The sequence below is a fragment of the Mastomys coucha genome, unplaced genomic scaffold (assembly GCF_008632895.1).
Source record: "Mastomys coucha isolate ucsf_1 unplaced genomic scaffold, UCSF_Mcou_1 pScaffold18, whole genome shotgun sequence".
NCBI lineage: Eukaryota > Metazoa > Chordata > Mammalia > Rodentia > Muridae > Mastomys > Mastomys coucha.
In genome coordinates this window covers 85,973,147-85,990,554 of record NW_022196900.1, presented here as the reverse complement: position 1 = coordinate 85,990,554, position 17,408 = coordinate 85,973,147, and the positions used below count along the sequence as shown (strand labels likewise).

Here is a 17,408-nt window from a genome sequence, read left to right as displayed (position 1 = left end):
ATGCTCACACACACACACACACACACACACACACACACACACACACATACACTTGGAAACAAAGGACTGCAATCCTGCAGAGGAATGTGAGAAGCGGCAATTCAGGAAGTGAAGTGCCCCCTTATGGAGAAGCATTATTTGACCTTAGTGCTGCTTCATTGGTTATTCAGGAGAATTTAAAAAACTATATATTTACATGTGTACATTTATATTTTTGTCTCCTCCTCTGCTTCCTCCCCTTCTTCCCCTTCCTTCTCTTCCTCCTCCCTTCTCCTCCCCTCTTTCCTCTTCTTCCCTCTCCTCTTCCTCCCCCTCCTCCTCCTTCTTGGTTTGGTTTGTTTTTGAGTCATGGTCTCCTGTATTCCAGGCTGACTTCAAGTTCACTGTCTAACTGAGAAGGAACTCCAGGCATGTCACCACACTTGTGTCCCATTGTGGTTTTGGTTGGTTGGTTTTTGTCTCCATTGTGAGTGATGTACAAAGGAGCATTGGAGAAAATACAAAATCCACTTATGCTGTTACTGTGCCTGCCTGGCTCTACTCTATTTCACTTCTCCTCTCTCTCTCCTTCTCTCTCGTTCTTTCTCTCCCTCTCTCCCTCCCTCTCCTTCTCCCCCTCTCTTTCCCTCTTTCTCTCCCTCTCTCTCCCTTTCTCCCTTTCTCTCTTTCTCTTTCTTTTCCTCTCTCTCCCTCCCCCTCTCCCCTCTCCCCTCTCTCTCCCTTTCTCTCCCTCTCTTTCTTTCCCTCTCTCTCTCCCTTTCTCCCTCTCTCTCCCTCCTATTCTCACTCTCTCTCCCTTTCTCCCTCTCTCTCTTTCTTTCCCTCTTTCTCCCTCTCAATCCCTCTCTCTGTCTTCTTTTCCTTTCCTTCTCCTTTCCCTCCCTCTTCACTCCACTCTCTCTCTAATTGCTGGTACAAACTCAAAGCTTTGAGCACACATACTAGCAAAGGTTTTACCACTGAGTGGAATCCCAGCCTTGCTCCTGCTGCTGACAAAACGTAACACGGAGATTTAGAGAGAACTGAGAAGCATGGCGGCAGCCAGGTAGTGGTGGTACACAGCTTTGATCCCAGCACTCGGGAGGTAGAGGCAGGCAGATCTCTGTGAGTTCGAGGCCAGCTTGGTCCACAGAGTGAGTTCCAAGCCAACTAAAGTCACAAAGAGAAAACTTCTTTCAAAAAAAAAAAAAAAGCGAAAAAGAGGGAAAAGAGGGGAGGGGGGCAGAGGCAAATTTCTGTGAGTTGAAGGTTATGCTGGTCTACATAGATCTACATAGTAAGCCTACACATTGTTCTAGGCCAGCCATCACTTGAGATGAGATGAGCTCCTTCATGGTCTGTCACAACAGAGGTTCAGAGAAGTGACTGAGCTACCCAAAGTGCCCTCAAAGCAGCACGAGGAGGATCCAGGGCTCCTGACTCCCAGGCCAGGCAGCTGAACCCTATTTCCTCTGTAAAGAGGAAAGAGCTCCAGTCAGCCGTCTCTTCCCCTTGACTCCTTTGATTTGGGTCTTGGGAGGAGGGCCAAGTCGGCTGTGGACGATGCTTTTCTTATCCTGCTGCAACTTCCTTTCTGGGAACTGGGAACCTGATTCTGGGCAAAGACAATAAAATTCATCTGAAGGGCTCCTCCTGCCCCTGCCCGGATGGGCATCACGTGGCCCCTAGTTAGCAAACCAGGAAAATTCCATCCCTTGCACACTTAGCCTCACATACCCATCTGCTCACTCAGCCTGGCACACTTAGCGCCCCTTACCCACCTTCTGAATTCACCACTCACTCTTGGCACATTCTTTTCAACCTCATCTTCTTTCGCCTCTCACACGGCCAAATAGCCAGCCTTTCCCTTACTGTCCCGTTGGTCACCACAGACCTACCATGTCCCTAGGGCCACTGAAATTCCAGGCAGTGGGCGAGGAGGATGAGGAGGATGAGGAGGAGAGCTTAGACTCTGTGAAGGCCCTGACTGCCAAGCTTCAGCTGCAGACCCGACGACCCTCATATCTCGAGTGGACTGCCAGAGTCCAGAGCCAGGCTTGGTGCAGAGCCCAACCTAGACCTGAGCCGGTTGGACCTGGGGCCATCTGTGGCTTTGACTCCATGGATTCTGCCCTTGAGTGGCTCAGACAGGAGCTGGTGAGTCTGGTGGGTTAGACCGACTTGCATGGGGTCTTTGAGTCAGTCCTGTTTGTTTGTTTGTTTGTTTGTTTGTTTTTCGAGACAGGGTTTCTTTGTATAGCCCTGGCTGTCCTGGAACTCACTCTGTAGACCAGGCTGGCCTCGAACTCAGAAATCTGCCTGTTTCTGCCTCCCAAGTGCTGGGATTAAAGGCATGCGCTACCATTGCCCTGAGCCAGTCCTTTTCTTTAAAACAATGTGGGGTTGGAAGAAGATGAGAACAGACCAATATCCACAGTAGTTTCTCACTGCTGTGCCCTAGGACCTAGAAGCCAGGAATTCAGTTATCCACTGTCTGGTTCTCAATCTGCAGGTTATTACCCCTCTGGGAATCCAACCGCCCTTTCAGATAGGTTACATATCAGATATCCAGCATATCAGATATTTATATTACAACTCATAGCAGTAGCAAGATTACGATTACAAAGTAGCAACGAAAATAATTTTATGGTTGGGATTCATCACAGCATGAGGAGCTATATTAACAGGTCCCAGCATTAGGGGGGTTGAGAACTACTGCCCTAAAGAGAAGAGACAGCCAAGTAAAACGTAAGAGCCGGACCCTGCTGTCAGTTATAATCTGAGGAGGATAGAGTTGAACTTGGCTGTCAGCCCAACATGTGCAAATGTAAGGATGTCCAGTTCAGTTCAGTGAGTCAACACAATTCATTTGTGATGGCATATCAGACATCTATATTTGCATACTAATGGTTCCTTGGCTTGGTTTGAGAGCCACCAATCCGGAAAAAGATCTGTGAGGCCAAGACGGAGGAAGTTAAATGAGAAGGAGCTTGTGAGCTGGACTATGCAAAGAGTAGTCCCAGAAAGGGACTGGTGGCTGGTGAGGCCAGAGGCTAACCTAGCAAACTCACGCCCCCTTTTGGTCACAGCAGGAGATGCGGGCTCAGGACCGACAGCTGGCAGGACAACTGCTCAGACTGCGGGCGCGGCTCCACAGACTGAAAGTGGACCAAGTCTGTCACCTGCACCAGGAACTTCTGGATGAGGCTGAGCTGGAACTGGAGTTAGAGTCTGGGACTGGCCCGCCTCTGGCCCCACCGCTGCGGCATCTGGGACTCACACGCATGAATATCAGTGCCAGACGCTTCACCCTCTGCTGATAGCATTTTGCGTGTCTCTGGCAGTGTCTGGGGAGAAGGAAGGAACAGGGACCCCAGAGGCTCTGGCACCTGCTGGGGAAAGTGGGCACACTTAGGTTTCTGAAAGCTGAATTCAGAGAGCACAAAGCTCTAGGATGAGGGGGGAGAGAGGGAACTCAGCCCCCAAATTTCTTAATAAAAAAAAAAAAATTGAATCCCATCAAGGTCTCTGTAGACTGTCAGGGAACCTGCATGTTGTTGTATGTCCATCCTGTGTCACTAGGACTAGGGACTCCACAACAGGAGACAAGATAGCACTGGGTTTCCCCAATAGCTCCCGATCTATTTCTCTACCTTTATCAAAACCGAAAGTGGAGAGAAACAAATAAACAAAAAAAGTTAAAATGAAGATTTATTGTGTTTTTTGATTGTGTGTGTGTGGATTAGCTGGAGCTGGAGGCACAAGCTGTTGTAAGATGCCTGTTGTGGATGCTGGCAACTGAACTCATGTCCTCTGTAAGAGCAGCAAGTGCATTTCCAACTACTGAGCCACCTCTCCAGCCCCCAAACTTAAAATCTTATACCATTCTCATGCCAGGTGATTTAGGTAAACTGAGGACTTGGAGAGAGCAGAAAGGGGCAATGCTTTGTTCAAAATCAACTCCCCTATTTATTTTTTCTTTTTCTGGCTTTCTTCCTTTCTTCCTTTCTCTTTCCTTCCTTCCTTCTTTCTTTCCTTTCTTTTTCCCCAATACAGGGTCTCACTATGCAGCTCCAACTGAAACCCACTCTGTAGACCACACTGGCCTTGAACTCACAGAGATCCTCCTGCCTCTGCCTCCGGACTGCTGGGGTTAAAGGTGTGCACCACTCTGCCGGGCTTCCCTTGTTTATCTCTATTAGACCGTGGGAAGATCAGCCCACTATGAAGCCATATGTCTTTAATCCTAGCATTCAAGAGGCAGGGACAGGCAGATCTTTATGACCTTGAGGCCAGCCTGATCTACAGAGTGAGTTCCAGGTCAGCAAGGACTACCTAGACCTCTGTCTCCACACACCCACCCACTGCATCTGTCTCCAAAAATCCAAAAATAAGCAAACAAATTAAGAAAAAAGCAAGCTAGTTGCTCATTCTTGCTCCACAGGCAGCTAGCTAGCTATGCCTTACTTTAGAACAAACCCAATAAATTCAAGCACTGCTTCTTAGCACTGCGCCCCCCAGGCATGTGCTGAGGCTGAGGTGGGCTGTAAAATGCAAAGGTTTATAAGTGAAGACAGCTGGGCGGTGCATCAGGTCTGGAGACGCATCTGCAGGCTCTGTCACTCTGAGGGTTGGGTTGGGTTTTTTGTTTTTTTTTTCTGTGTGTCTCTCAGCCTTTGTTTCTGTGTTTCTCTCTTTGTCTGACTTTCCAACTCAGGCTTCCTCTCCCCGCCCCATTTCCTGTTCCCCCTTCCCTCTGCAGCTGAGGTGCTCGAAGCTTCAACTCCTACCTCACAAACCCCAACAATGCTCTGTGGGCTCCCCTCCCCCCCGCCTGCTCACTCAGCGTAGCTCAGGAGGTGACACATTTACACTTTCTTTCCAGTGAGGTCAGGACCCATTCTTGGCCCTGATAGGGGCCACTTGGGGTTCCTCACATCACTGGGAGCCTGGCCCTTTGCCTGTGAGGGACACAATCCTCACTTTTGCCTGCTGGCAGCTGGTTGTGAAGATCTTAAACTCCTGCTGATGTCAGGATGTCTGCTGCCTGCCACAGACACCCGTGCAGTACGCTTGCTCTGTCCTCTACCTATGGCAACACATGGTTATAGCTTTGCGCTCCACTAGGGGTGTGGCCTCGTCTCTACTTGAATTACCATCTTCTGCTGTGCTGTCCTGTCCCCTGCCTGTTATTCTATTCATCTGTCTGTCTATCTACCTATCTATCAAGACAGGATCTCTTTATGTAGTCCTGGCTGTCTTAGAACTCACTATGTAAGGTAGTCTGGCCTGAAACTCGCAGAGATCTGCCAGCCTCTGCCTCCGTGCACCACCATGCACCAGCCTGTCACTATACCCTTAAGGCATGAGGTTTTCTCGCCTTCCTCCTGAAACAGGCTGTCAACATGCAAGCCTGCCCCTTGACTCTAACACAGCTGCTGTCCTGTGCCCCGAGATGACGTGGATATAGCTCTGCTGCTGTTTTTACTATATATAGTATATGCAACTTTGTCACCAACTATTTAACAGGAACACACTGTCCAGGCTTCAACTCTGAGCAAGAGATGTCCTTTGCTGCCTGGCTATAGTAAAGGCCACCCGGTTCTTGGATAGTACAACCGGAGTTGACTGTAGCATCATTTACTTCCCGCAAGCTGAGCTTGTAGCTGCTGTCCTCTGCTCACGGGGGCAAAGGCTCCATTTGGATCTCTTACCCAGGTGTATCTTGGAGGGCAGGAAGAGCGCTCCATCAAACATCCTTTCCCACCATGTATAGTGACCAGCTTCTTTAATCCCAGTACTGGGGAGGAAGAGGCAGGTGAATCTCTATAAGTTCAAGGCAACACTGGTCTGGTCTACATAGCAAGTTCCAGAGCAGTTAAGGCAACACACAGTGAGTCCCTGCATTAAAAAAAAAAAAAAAAAAAAATAGCCGGGCGGTGGTGGCACACGTCTTTAGTCCCAGCACTTGGGAGGCAGAGGCAGGCAGATTTCTGAGTTCGAGGTCAGCCTGGTCTACAGAGTGAGTTTCAGGACGGCCAGGGTTACACAGAGAAACCCTGTCTCAAAAAACCAAAATAAATAAATAAAATAAAATAAAATAAAAATCCTCTCATTGGTTGATGATGATGATGATGATGACTGGTTTTTTTGAGACCAGGACTTGAGGGGTCCAGGCTGGTCTGGAACTCTGTATGTAGCCACTCCTGTCTCCACTCCAAAGTACTGGGATTATGGACCTGTGCCATCACACACGGCCTTCCCTTCAACACCCCCCCCCCAAGTGCCTCCCTCATATGAGTAGAAGCTGGCCTAGAGATGTTTGGGACCCAAGAGGCTGAGGGAGTCTAGGTCTATGGCAGCAGGAAGCCTGGGGTGCTGGAGGCTTGTGGTTGGGTTGCTGGGGCTGGGTTGGCTGCAGAGCCCTCAGGAGACAGGAAGTCAGGGTGGAACGTGGGCGCGAGGAGACAGGTGGTGACTACGACGGCAAGGGGAGCTGACACCAGGTCCAGGCAGCCAAGCCAGGCCAGGAGCATCATGTGAATAGGCCAGAAGGCTCCCAGGCTGGGCAGGTAAGGGGTACTGGGAATAACAGTATGGAGGGGGGTCTATGGTGGGAGCCAGACAGCAAAAGACTTTATCTGTGCAAGGCTGGGCTCCCTAGGTATACAGTAGCCTTTCAGAAATGCCTTCCTGGAGGTTGGCTGGGTTGGTGGCTCTTGCCTCTGCCGTCCATTGTCAGTCATTCCCCACCTCAGGAGGAGCACACTCCTCAGAGACCCTGCACATGATGTCAAGTATTAGGAAGGCCGTCAGCGGTCACCAGTCCAGTTCCTTGAGCTCTTAGGATGAGGTTTCTGAGGTCCAAATGTAGCTATGACCCTACCTTAACCCATACCACCTCAGGATGGTCAGTGGCAAAGCAGGACCTGTCGAGAGGTGATGGCTTGACCTGGGCCCCTCCTAAGTCTGTGGCACACAAGGTGATGAGATGGACTGTCTTGAGGGCAGGGCCCCAGGAATCAATCCCCTGGTCCCCGAGGCAGACCTGATGGCAAAAATTTATGAGGGAGTAACCCACGGGATCCAGGTGGACACATGAGAATTGACGGGAGCCTTAGGGACCAGCATCCTGAACCACAGAGGAGTCACTAGGGAAGCGGATAGATATGTGAAGGGAGGGTGCTTATCCAGAATGGATGTGTGTTCCCTGGGGAAGTTTGTAGTGAATGAGATGGGAGAAGGGAAGAGGAAAGACTATTTTTATCCTGAACAGGGTACAGCTGGCGCAGGGCAAGAACTTCTGAACTTCCCTCTGGAAATTCACGGCTCCTGTCCTGCCAAGTGTCAAGACAGGATGTCCCTGCCTTTGCCCTAGTCCCCGTCCTGTCTTAACTCAGCTGTATTTATGTGTATATACTGGCCTTCATGATTCTTGCTTCAGACCCTAAAGGGTAGAGGCCAGAATCTTATCACCAGCCACCTCCCACTCCTTCACAGTTTAACTCTAAACTCTGGGGGACAGTCTCTACCTCCACTGAGTGTCCAGGTTTCCCTTGCCTCGCTGGAGATGTTCATGTCACAGATTTTCCATCTTGTCAGCATATGTCAGCCCCTTCCAAGATCTCTCATCTCCTGACGGGAGCAGGAAACACACTGCTCTTCCTGTGTTTCATCTGTCCTTGAACAGCAGTCTGCTAGGCTGGCCCTGTCCTGACTGGGAGAGGAATCCAACAGGGTACCTTGTTCTTAGAGCTCAGGATGGGGGCTCTTCTCAAAAGAGCCCAGAGGACAAAGTCAGAGAATGAGTTGAGACCAGATGGGGGAGACCTTTCCTTCAAGGCAATCCAGAAGCTTCCGGAACATGGCAGTGCTGGGAAGGCTTGTCTGGAAGGTGCTTGGGATAGAAAGCTAAAGTCGCTAGGCCCTGTGCTGCTCTCCAGGACCATAGAGGCAGAGACCTCAGAATAAAGTCAAAGATGGAAGAGCTCAGGGGTGTGGTATAGTATAAACACACACACACACACACACACATACACAGAGACACACACACACAGACAGACACACACACATACACACACACATACACACACATACACACGTACACACACACATACAGACACACACACAGACACATACAGACACACACACACAGAGACACACACAGAGACACACACAGAGACACAGACACATACAGACACACACACACAGAGACACACAGAGACACACACAGAGACACACACATACACACACATACAGACACACACATACACACACACATACAGACACACATACACACACATACACACACATACACACACACATACAGACACACACACAGACACATACAGACACACACACACAGAGACACACACACAGACACACACACACACATACACACACATACAGACACACACAGAGACACATACAGACACACACACACAGAGACACACACAGACACACACACATACACACACATACAGACACACACACACAGAGACACACACACATACACACCCACATACAGACACACACACAGACACATACAGACACACACACACACAGAGACACACACATAGACACACACACGGAGACACACACACACACACACATACAGACACACACACATACGCACAGACACACTCTTTTTAGGGTCAGAGAGAGGTCCAGGAACAATTCCAGGCTGGCCATTTATCTGGGTGAGTGGTTTGTCCACTCCAAATTTCAGTTTGTCTATAAAGACACAGTAACAAAGCCTTTGCTTCCAAAATGCCTGGCAGAATCAAAGGGATAATAATGACAATGTGCCCTGGGTAGTATTGACACACAGTAGGTGCTTAAGGGAAGCTAGGTACTTCCTCTCCCTGCAGAGTGTTGGTTCACACCCAAAAATTACACCTATTTGGGACTTTGGCACGATAGTGAACCGCCCAATCCCTCACGCTTGTGGTACAGTTTTGCAAATGAGCTTGTTTCCTGTATATAGTCGGGTGTGAAACTCTCAGGAAGGACAGATTCTGACCTGAGAGAAGGGATTTATCATAGGAGCCGGATTCTCAGCCAGACTCCATTTTGTATTGTCTGCCACTCAGAACAATGAGGCAGGAGCATGGAGAGTTGGAGCCCAATGTGGGCTACCTAGCTGGACCTCATCTTAGAAAAAACCCAAACACACTCACAGGCAGACATTCCCTGCTCAAAGGTTCTCATATGCCATAGAACAATATGTGTGCAGGTTCAGTCAGAGGATCCTGTAAAGTCTTACACACCCCCACAGGCTTGATGGCTTCAAAGCCAAGTTTAAATCAGAGGAGGGTGTTAGGGTGGGAGAAAGACAGGCCCAAATAATATCTACAAAATGGGAACACTTCTCTTTTCCCCCATTTTAACTTAGGATCTGTGCGTGCTAAGTCCATGAAGCTGCAACTGAGTCTTTTTTTTTTTTTTCGAGACAGGGTTTCTCTGTGTAGCCCTGTCTGTCCTGGAACTCACTCTGTAGACCAGGCTGGCCCCAAACTCAGAGATCCACCTGCCTCTGCCTCCCAAATGCTGGGACTAAAGGCATGTGCCACCACTGCCCAGCCACCAGAGTCTTTAATAGCTCCCCGCAGTGTAGGTCTGGAATATGTAATGCTGAACTATAATGCTTGCACTGAAAAGAAAGGCCATGGTGCACCTGGGGAAAAAAAAAATATTTCAGAGCCAACCAACATGGCTTCAGCAACAAACTGTCCAATGAGAGTCAAGGGAACTCAGTACTGGGTCGTTAAATCTCTGTAGAGAAGAAGCCTGCTTCATTTTGTCTGACTCAGGATTTCCTAAACTTCTCAGACACAAAACTATTTTTTTCCCTCTACCATCCATTCCAGGCCTGGGATGAAAGGGCAGGGGAGCTGTGTGGTCGGTACAATCTTAAAGGACTGCTGTTCACTGAGTATGGTGGTACTCATTACCCTGGCACTTGGGTGATGGAGACAGGATGGGAAATATGAGGCTAGCTTGAGCTTTGTAGCCAGATGTTGTGTTAAAAAAAAAAAAAGGGAAAAAAGAGGGTGTGGGTTATGTTTTTAATAGCGCTTTTGCGTTGGTGGTGTGTTTGTTGTTTTTATTTTGCTGTTACAAAATTAGCACATGGCTGCCTTGGTGTTGTTTTTAAAGCCAAACAGCACAGAGGCATCTAAAGATTCCAGAAAGACAGCCTCTTTCATCCCTTTTCTGGGATGTGTCCCTGGGAGTCATCTGCTTCCCGACGGACTGGACAGATTGTCGGGCGGTTCTGCTGAGAGGTGGGAGGTCGAAGCCCCGCCTCTGGAGCAGGGCAGACCGAGGGTCGGCTGAGGTGTTTTAGGACGCTTCAGGCAAATTGCTTGGCCCAGTTTCGGCCTCAGTTTTGCATCTGTAACATGGGGCTGGAAATGACATTTATTTCATTGGACTACCATGAGAGTTGCATGGCACCATGCAAAGTCTAGGAAAGAATGATTGCCATGAAACCTGGGCCTCTAGACACATTTGAATGCAGGTTGACTGCTGGCTGCAGTGTGTGCTTAGTTTGATGCATCTTGGAATCTCCCCTGTCCATACACAGGCCTCTGATGTTAGCTTGGTGAGCGGGTAATGGCGGTGATTTTCATGTTACTTCCTGGAAAGTGTTGTTTTGAGAATGTGTGGTAGGATGCTGCAGACAGTCCTAAGCAGAGACAGCAGGCAGCAGGCCTTACAGCCTTGGGTGAAGATGAAGAGACCCACAGAGGGACACCCTGCCCTCTCAGCCCTAGAGGGCAGGCTATGTGATGGGGACTGTTCCCAGCCTGCTCCTCTCTGTCAGCCTACCCTAGACCAGATGATTGGAGGGGCCCCCTTCATTTTTGTCAATAGATCGGCCAATTTAGAAAATTGTAGTATGGCCAAGCATGGCGCCACGCAGAGGCAGAGGCAGGCAGATCTCTGCGAGTTCGAAGCCAGCCTGGTCTACAGAGCTAGTTCCAAGACAACAAGAGTTCTACAGAGAAACCCTGCCTCAAAAATAAAAAAAAATAAATAGAGGGGTTGGAGATTTAGCTCAGTGGTAGAGTACTTGTCTAGTAAGCACAAGGCCCTGGGTTTGGTCCTCAGCTCTGGAAAAAATAAATAAATAAAAAATAAATGAAAGCTTCTTTTAAAAAAAATAAATAAATAGAAGAAAAGAAAAGAAAGGAAATTGCACTCTGGGGTGAGATGTGTGTGGGTGTGGGAGGATAGTTCAGTCATTAAAATGTTTGCCACACAAGCATGAGAACGTAAGTTTGATCCTCAGAACCCATGTATAAAAGCTGCATGCAGTAGATCATGCCAGAGAGAGAGAGAGAGAGAGAGAGAGAGAGAGAGAGAGAGAGAGAGAGAGAGAGAGAGAGAGAGAGAGAGAGAGAGAGAGAGAGAGAGAGAGAGAGAGGGAGGGAGAGAGAGAGAGAGGGATTGCTGCCTATGGACAGAAGTTGTAGGTCCAGCTTTCTCTCATGGGGCAGTGTTTCACAACCTGTGGCCTATAAGATTCTGACTACAGCCGGGTAGTGGTGGCGCACACCTTTAGTCCCAGCACTTGGGAGGCAGAGGCAGGTGGATTTCTGAGTTCGAGGCCAGCCTGGTCTACAGAGTGAGTTCCAGGACAGCCAGAGCTACACAGAGAAACCCTATCTCGAAAAACCAAAAAAAAAAAAAAAAGATCCTTGCATGAACAGTTTTGGAGGCCAATGGATAAGCATGTGCAAATGCTGATCTATATGTTCTAACATGCGCTGACATGTAACGGCCATGTATTGCTAATGACACTGATTTTCCATTTATGGTAGTGAAGTTTCTATTTCAGGTAAATATATTAAAGAGGAAAAAGATTCTATTTGAGGTAAATGTATAAAAGAGGAAAAAGAGAAGCTGGGCAGTGGCAGCGCATACCTTTAATCCCAGCACTCAGGAGGCAGAGGCGGGCGGATCTCGGATCTCTGAGTTTGAGGCCTGCCTGATCTACAGGGCTCAAGTGAAAGTGCCCAAAATCATGAGAAAGAATGAAAATGACAGGCAGTCTCAGCCCAGAAGATGTAGGATGAGACACACATTCCCCTCAAGTGATAATAACTGTCATCTATTTAGTCCTTAATGTGACAGGGCCTGGTGGCACAGGCTTGTTATCTCAACTGTTTAAGAGATAGAGTCAGGAGAATTGAAGGTTTAGGTCCTACCCGGCTACAGAGCAAGGTCAAGGCCAGCTTGGGCAACTTAGTGAGTCAGTCCTCCCCCTACATCCTACAGAAGTAGTCACTGTGCACCAATGTGCGTATGAAGCATTTTATACTGCAGGGTCGTCCATGTGTCATGTGTGTCATGCTCATAATGGCACAAGATGCAGGTCCAGTTTTCTTTAAAGATTTATTTATTTTATGTATATGAGTACACACTGTAGCTATAGAGAGAGTTGTGAGCCTTCGTCTGGTTGCTGGGAAATGACTTTTAGGACCTCTGCTCACTCTGGCCGAAAGATTTTATTTATTATTATAAATAAGTACACTGTAGCTGTCTTTAGACGCACCAGAAGAGGGCATCAGATCTCATTACGGGTGGTTGTAAGCCACCATGTGGTTGCTGGGATTTGAAGTCAGGACCTTTGGAAGAGCAGTCGGTGTTCTTACCCCCTGAGCCATCTCTCCAGCCCGCAGGTCCATTTTTTACTCTCATTTTCCAAATACAGGAATTAAGAAAGGGCCTGAGGGTTCAGAAACCTAAGCTGTGTTTGGCGGCTCAAACCTGTAGTCCCAGGACTTGAGAAGCTGCAACAGGAGGATGGCTGAGAGTCTGAGGTCAGTTTGGCCTACAGAGCAAGTTCGTTGTATCTCAAAGAAATCATGTTTGTGTCTGTGTTATAAGTTGTGTTTTTGTACATATGTGCTTGTATGTATGTGTTTGCATATTTGTAGGGGTGTGTGTGTGTGTGTGTTTGTATATGTGTGTTTATGTGTCTGTGTTTATATGTGTTTGTATGTGTGTGTGTTTATGTGTGTGTATGTGCTTATATGTGTGATTTTGTGGGGTGCTATGTGTGTCTGGGTGTATGTGTGTATGTGTGTCTGGGTGTATGTGTGTATGTGCGTATGTGTGTCTGGGTGTATATGTGTATGTGTGTATGTGTGTATGTGTGTCTGGGTGTATGTGTGTATGTGTGTATGTGTGTCTGGGTGTATATGTGTATGTGTGTATGTGTGTCTGGGTGTATATGTGTATGTGTGTATGTGTGTCTGGGTATATGTGTGTATGTGTGTATGTGTGTCTGGGTGTATGTGTGTATGTGTGTATGTGTGTATGTGTTGGGTAGAATGGCTCAGTGGGTAAAGTTCTTGCTGGAAAGCCTGACAACCTGAATTGAATCCCCAGGATCCATGTGATGAAGGGAGGGGACTGATCGTATCAGTTGTCCTCTGACCTCCACACTAACACCATAGGATACCCCCAATACACACACATACACACAAAAATAAATACATGTACTAATTATTTTAAAATTCTAATGTGTGGAAAGGAAGGGCTAGTAATCTTCCACAGGCTTTTTTTTACTTTATTTTATTTTTATTTTTGAGACAAGGTTTCTCTGTGTAGCCCTGGCTGTCCTGGAACTCACTCTGTACACCAGGCTGGCCTCAAACTCAGAAATCTGCCTGTTTCTGCCTCCCAAATGCTGGGATTAAAGGTGTGCGTCACCACTGCCTGGCTTCCACAGACCTTTTGTCAGTGAGTGACTGAGAGATTGTGGAGTCAGAACTGAGTCACTATGGCATAGACACAGTGAGCTGGGCCTCAGCTACACTTACACGGTAAGTAAGGTTCCTCCATCCAAAAACTCCCATAATGCAAAGTGGACCCAGAGTTACCCAAGGCAGGGACCACTAGTAAGATGTTGAATACAATAGCCATAGTATGTCCCTTACTGATGACAGTGATAACCAACCAGAAGCAGTTCTGTGTTTAAGCCAGCCCCAGTTTAAGAGAGTGAAGCCAGTTTGAGGGTATAACTCAGTGGGGAAGAGTATGGAGTTAGCATGCAGTTAGCATGCAGTTAGCATGCAGTTAGCATGCAATTAGTATGTGTGAAGCCTTGGGAACAGGAAGTAACCTCAGCTGCTGGGGAGGGTCAGGCAAGAGGCTCCCCTGGGCAACTGACTGAGTGAGGTCCTGCTTCAAACAAACAGAAAATGAGAGGGATTGGGATGGGGGAGTGGTGGCGCCACCTGCCTTTAATCCAGGGACAGCTGGATTTCTGTGAGACTGAGGGCAGTTTTCTTACTAATGGTTTACTTGCTAATCTGCAAGCCAGAACACATGGCTAATTTACCTGCTAGCAAGTACTTATTAGGTCTGCCAGCCTAGTGTTTTGGTATCAGGATGAAATCTATGTGGCTATTCCCTTCTCGGAGCATGTGCAACTTTGACAATATTCAAATCTTGACTACTAAAGAAAAAGTCAGGAAACTGCTTTAAGTGATATCTAGTAGCTTGTGCTATACAGTGGCCAAGCACATGTCAGCGGCCTGTCACAGACCGGCCTTCCTATAGTCTTCATTTGTTTCTTTGCATGTTTGTGGTTTTATTTTTGACATTTGAGACAGGGTTTCTCTGTGTAGCCCTGGTTGTCCTGGAACTCACTTTTGTAAACCAGGCTGGCCTTGAACTCAGAGATCTGCCTGCCTCTGCCTGTAGAGCACTGGGATCAAAGGTGTGTGCCACTCCTGCCTGGCCTGCCTATATTCTATGTAAGGCAGTAATAGTCCGTGACTCTCAGGCTGGAAGCCCAGTACACATTCCAGACGAAAGAGTCATAAATCTGTACGTTTGCAGTTGGAGCAGGAAAAGAGCTGAATTGCAGTGAAGCTGGTAACCATGACCCAAATTAATGAGAATCGGAACTCATTTTCACATGTTTGACATTTCTGGAATCAGAAAATCTAATCCAGGAACCCTCAAGCTGGCTCTTGCGCCAAGCCTGACAGCTGAGTTCTATTCATGGAACCTACACAGTGGAGGGAGAGAAGCAACTTTGTCCTCTGGCTCCAACATGCGTGCAGTGGCATGCATACATGTGTGGGAGCATGCACATGCACACACACGATACATTTTTATTTATTATGACTATAATATTTTCATTACTATTACTTGAGAAAGGTTATCACTCTATAGCCCTGGCTGGCCTGGACCTCAATATGTACACAGGCTTTGAACAGAGGTCCACAGGCTTCTCTGTCTTCTGAATGCTGGGATTAAAGGCCTGGGCTACCATGCCTAGTGACAATAAGAACCATGCCTAGTGACAATAAGAACTAAAGTTGGGCCAGGCGGTGGTGGCACATGACTTTAATCCCAGCACTTGGGAGGCAGAGGCAGGCGGATTTCTGAGTTCAAGGCCAGCCTGGTCTATAAAGTGAGTTCCAGGACAGCCAGGGCTATACAGTATACAGAGAAATCCTGTCTTGAAAAAAAAAAAAAAAGAACTAAAGTCGGGGGTCAGATGACACTTGCTTCAGGGTTTTTTTTTTTTTCCATTACATACAATGAGAAATTTACAGTGTTTTAATGTTGATCACTGTATTTGTTTTTTAATTTTTTTTAATTTTATAAGACTAGATGTATCTATGTACCATAAACATTCAGTGATCATAGAAGCCAGAGAGGGCACTGGGTCTCCTGGACCTGTAGCTGAAGTTACATAGGGTTATGAGCCACCATGTGGATGCTGGGAATGGAACCCTGGTCCTCTGAGAGAGCAGCCAGTGCTTTTGACAAATGACCCATCACTCCAGCCCGACCTTTGACATCTTTATATTGACCCTGTTCCTAACGTGTTTAGACCACATCTGGCTACCCAGCAATCTTTGTTTTAAACTACGACCAGAGAGGTGGGACTCACATTTTGTATAAAAAGAAGCACCTTACAATTTAGAGACAGGCATGGCCTTGCACACCACCCATTCTGTCACATGGGACTCTAGCAAACACATTGGCTTTGCATGAAGTAAGCAAGATACTGGATTATGTACATAGGCTTGCATTCTCTGGTCAGGTGAATGGAGATCTAAATGCACTCCAAGTAGAGAGAAAATTTCTTGGTGAAAAGGTCTTTGTTGACCGTACGATGGTCAAGTGAGTGTGCTTGTGTGAGAGAGAGAGAGAGAGGAAGGGAGGGGGGAGAGAGAGGGTATTTTGTGACAGGGTAACACTGTCGCTCTGACTGGCTTGGAACTCTATCTGTAGCCCAGGATGTTTTGGAGTTCACAAAGATCCTCCGGACTCTACCCCGAAGTGCTGGAGTTAATGGCAATGGCATGTTTCGGATGGGGAACCTTCACTTCCAGTTCTGTGTCCCTGTTTAGTTTCCTTCGGGATTTCTTGTGACCCAACTGTTTGGTGTAAACAGATGCATGCAGGGGTGAACTATAGAAAAGACTTTGATAAAAGATGGATGCTTCTGATTTCTTATTTTGTTTCATTTTGTTTTGTTTTTGTTTTTTGCTTGTTTGTCTTATTTTCTGTTTTGAGACAAGGTCTCTCTGTATTTGGTGCTGGCTATGCAGATACAGCTGGCCTCAAACCCATGAAGCTCTCTCTCTCTCTCTCTCTCTCTCTCTCTCTCTCTCTTTCTCTCTCTCTCTCTCTCTTTGGTTTTTTGAGACAGGGTTTCTCTGAGTAGCTCTGGCTGTCCTGGAACTCACTCTGTAGACCAGGCTGCCTCGAACTCAGAAATCCTCCTGCCTCTGCCTCCCAAGTGCTGGGATTAAAGGTGTGCACCACCACCGCCTGGTGAAGCTCTGTCTCTTGAGTGCTAGGATTAAAGAGATGAGCCAGGATGGCCAGCTGTGAGTTGATGTTGAGGTTGCCAAAACCCAGTAGTGTGTTCTTGGGAAGATCATGAAACCTCTCTGATCTCACAGATCTTCTGTTCTTATTACTTATTTATTGTCTGGTGCATGTATTTTTTGTTTAAATTATATGTGTGTGTATGTACATGTGTGCACATATGTGCATATGGACATGAGTCTAGGTATCTGTCGAAGGAGGCAGAAGAGGGCATCAAACGCCTTCGAGATAGAGTTGGGAAACAACTTGTTAGAATTTGGGAGCTGGGCTTGGGTCCTCTGCAAAAGCAGTATGAAGGCAGAGGCAGGTGGATTTCTGAGTTCAAGGCCAGCCTGGTCTACAGAGTGAGTTCGAGGACAGCCAGGGCTACGCAGAGAAACCCTGTCTCGAAAAGACCAAAAAAAAAAAAAAAAAAGCATTATGAGTTCCTAATTGCTAAGCCATCTCTCCTATGTGTTTGTTCATTGTATATACACATGTATGCAGATGCTTCTGAATGTATATGGGTGTGGAGGGCAGAGGTCAGGCACCATGGGTTTTTTTTTTTTTTTCTTCCC

General features: G+C 47.4%; 2 protein-coding genes across 2 annotated transcripts in view; both read left to right on the top strand.

Annotated features, from left to right (window-relative positions):
- The first annotated feature begins 1,658 nt into the window (after positions 1 to 1,658).
- Fam167b (family with sequence similarity 167 member B) lies at positions 1,659 to 3,687 on the top strand. Its single transcript, XM_031376908.1, has 2 exons — positions 1,659 to 2,136; positions 3,069 to 3,687. Exons 1-2 carry the CDS (start codon positions 1,879 to 1,881, stop codon positions 3,297 to 3,299), a joined length of 489 nt encoding a protein of 162 aa, XP_031232768.1. The 5' UTR covers positions 1,659 to 1,878; the 3' UTR covers positions 3,300 to 3,687.
- Positions 3,688 to 6,423: 2,736 nt separating this feature from the next.
- The window catches only part of Lck (LCK proto-oncogene, Src family tyrosine kinase), a 30,055-nt gene continuing 19,070 nt past the window's right edge, over positions 6,424 to 17,408 (top strand). The window contains exon 1 of the mRNA XM_031378784.1: positions 6,424 to 6,551. The gene's annotated coding sequence lies outside the window, so the exon portion shown is untranslated. The remainder of the gene's footprint in view (positions 6,552 to 17,408) is intronic.

Bases quoted from the DNA above. Each gene is read 5' to 3' on its own strand.
- Fam167b (XM_031376908.1), top strand. From the start codon at position 1,879: ATGTCCCTAGGGCCACTGAAATTCCAGGCAGTGGGCGAGGAGGATGAG. The intron at 2,137-3,068 runs GTGAGTCTGGTG...TTTTGGTCACAG, and splicing joins AGTGGCTCAGACAGGAGCTG to CAGGAGATGCGGGCTCAGGA.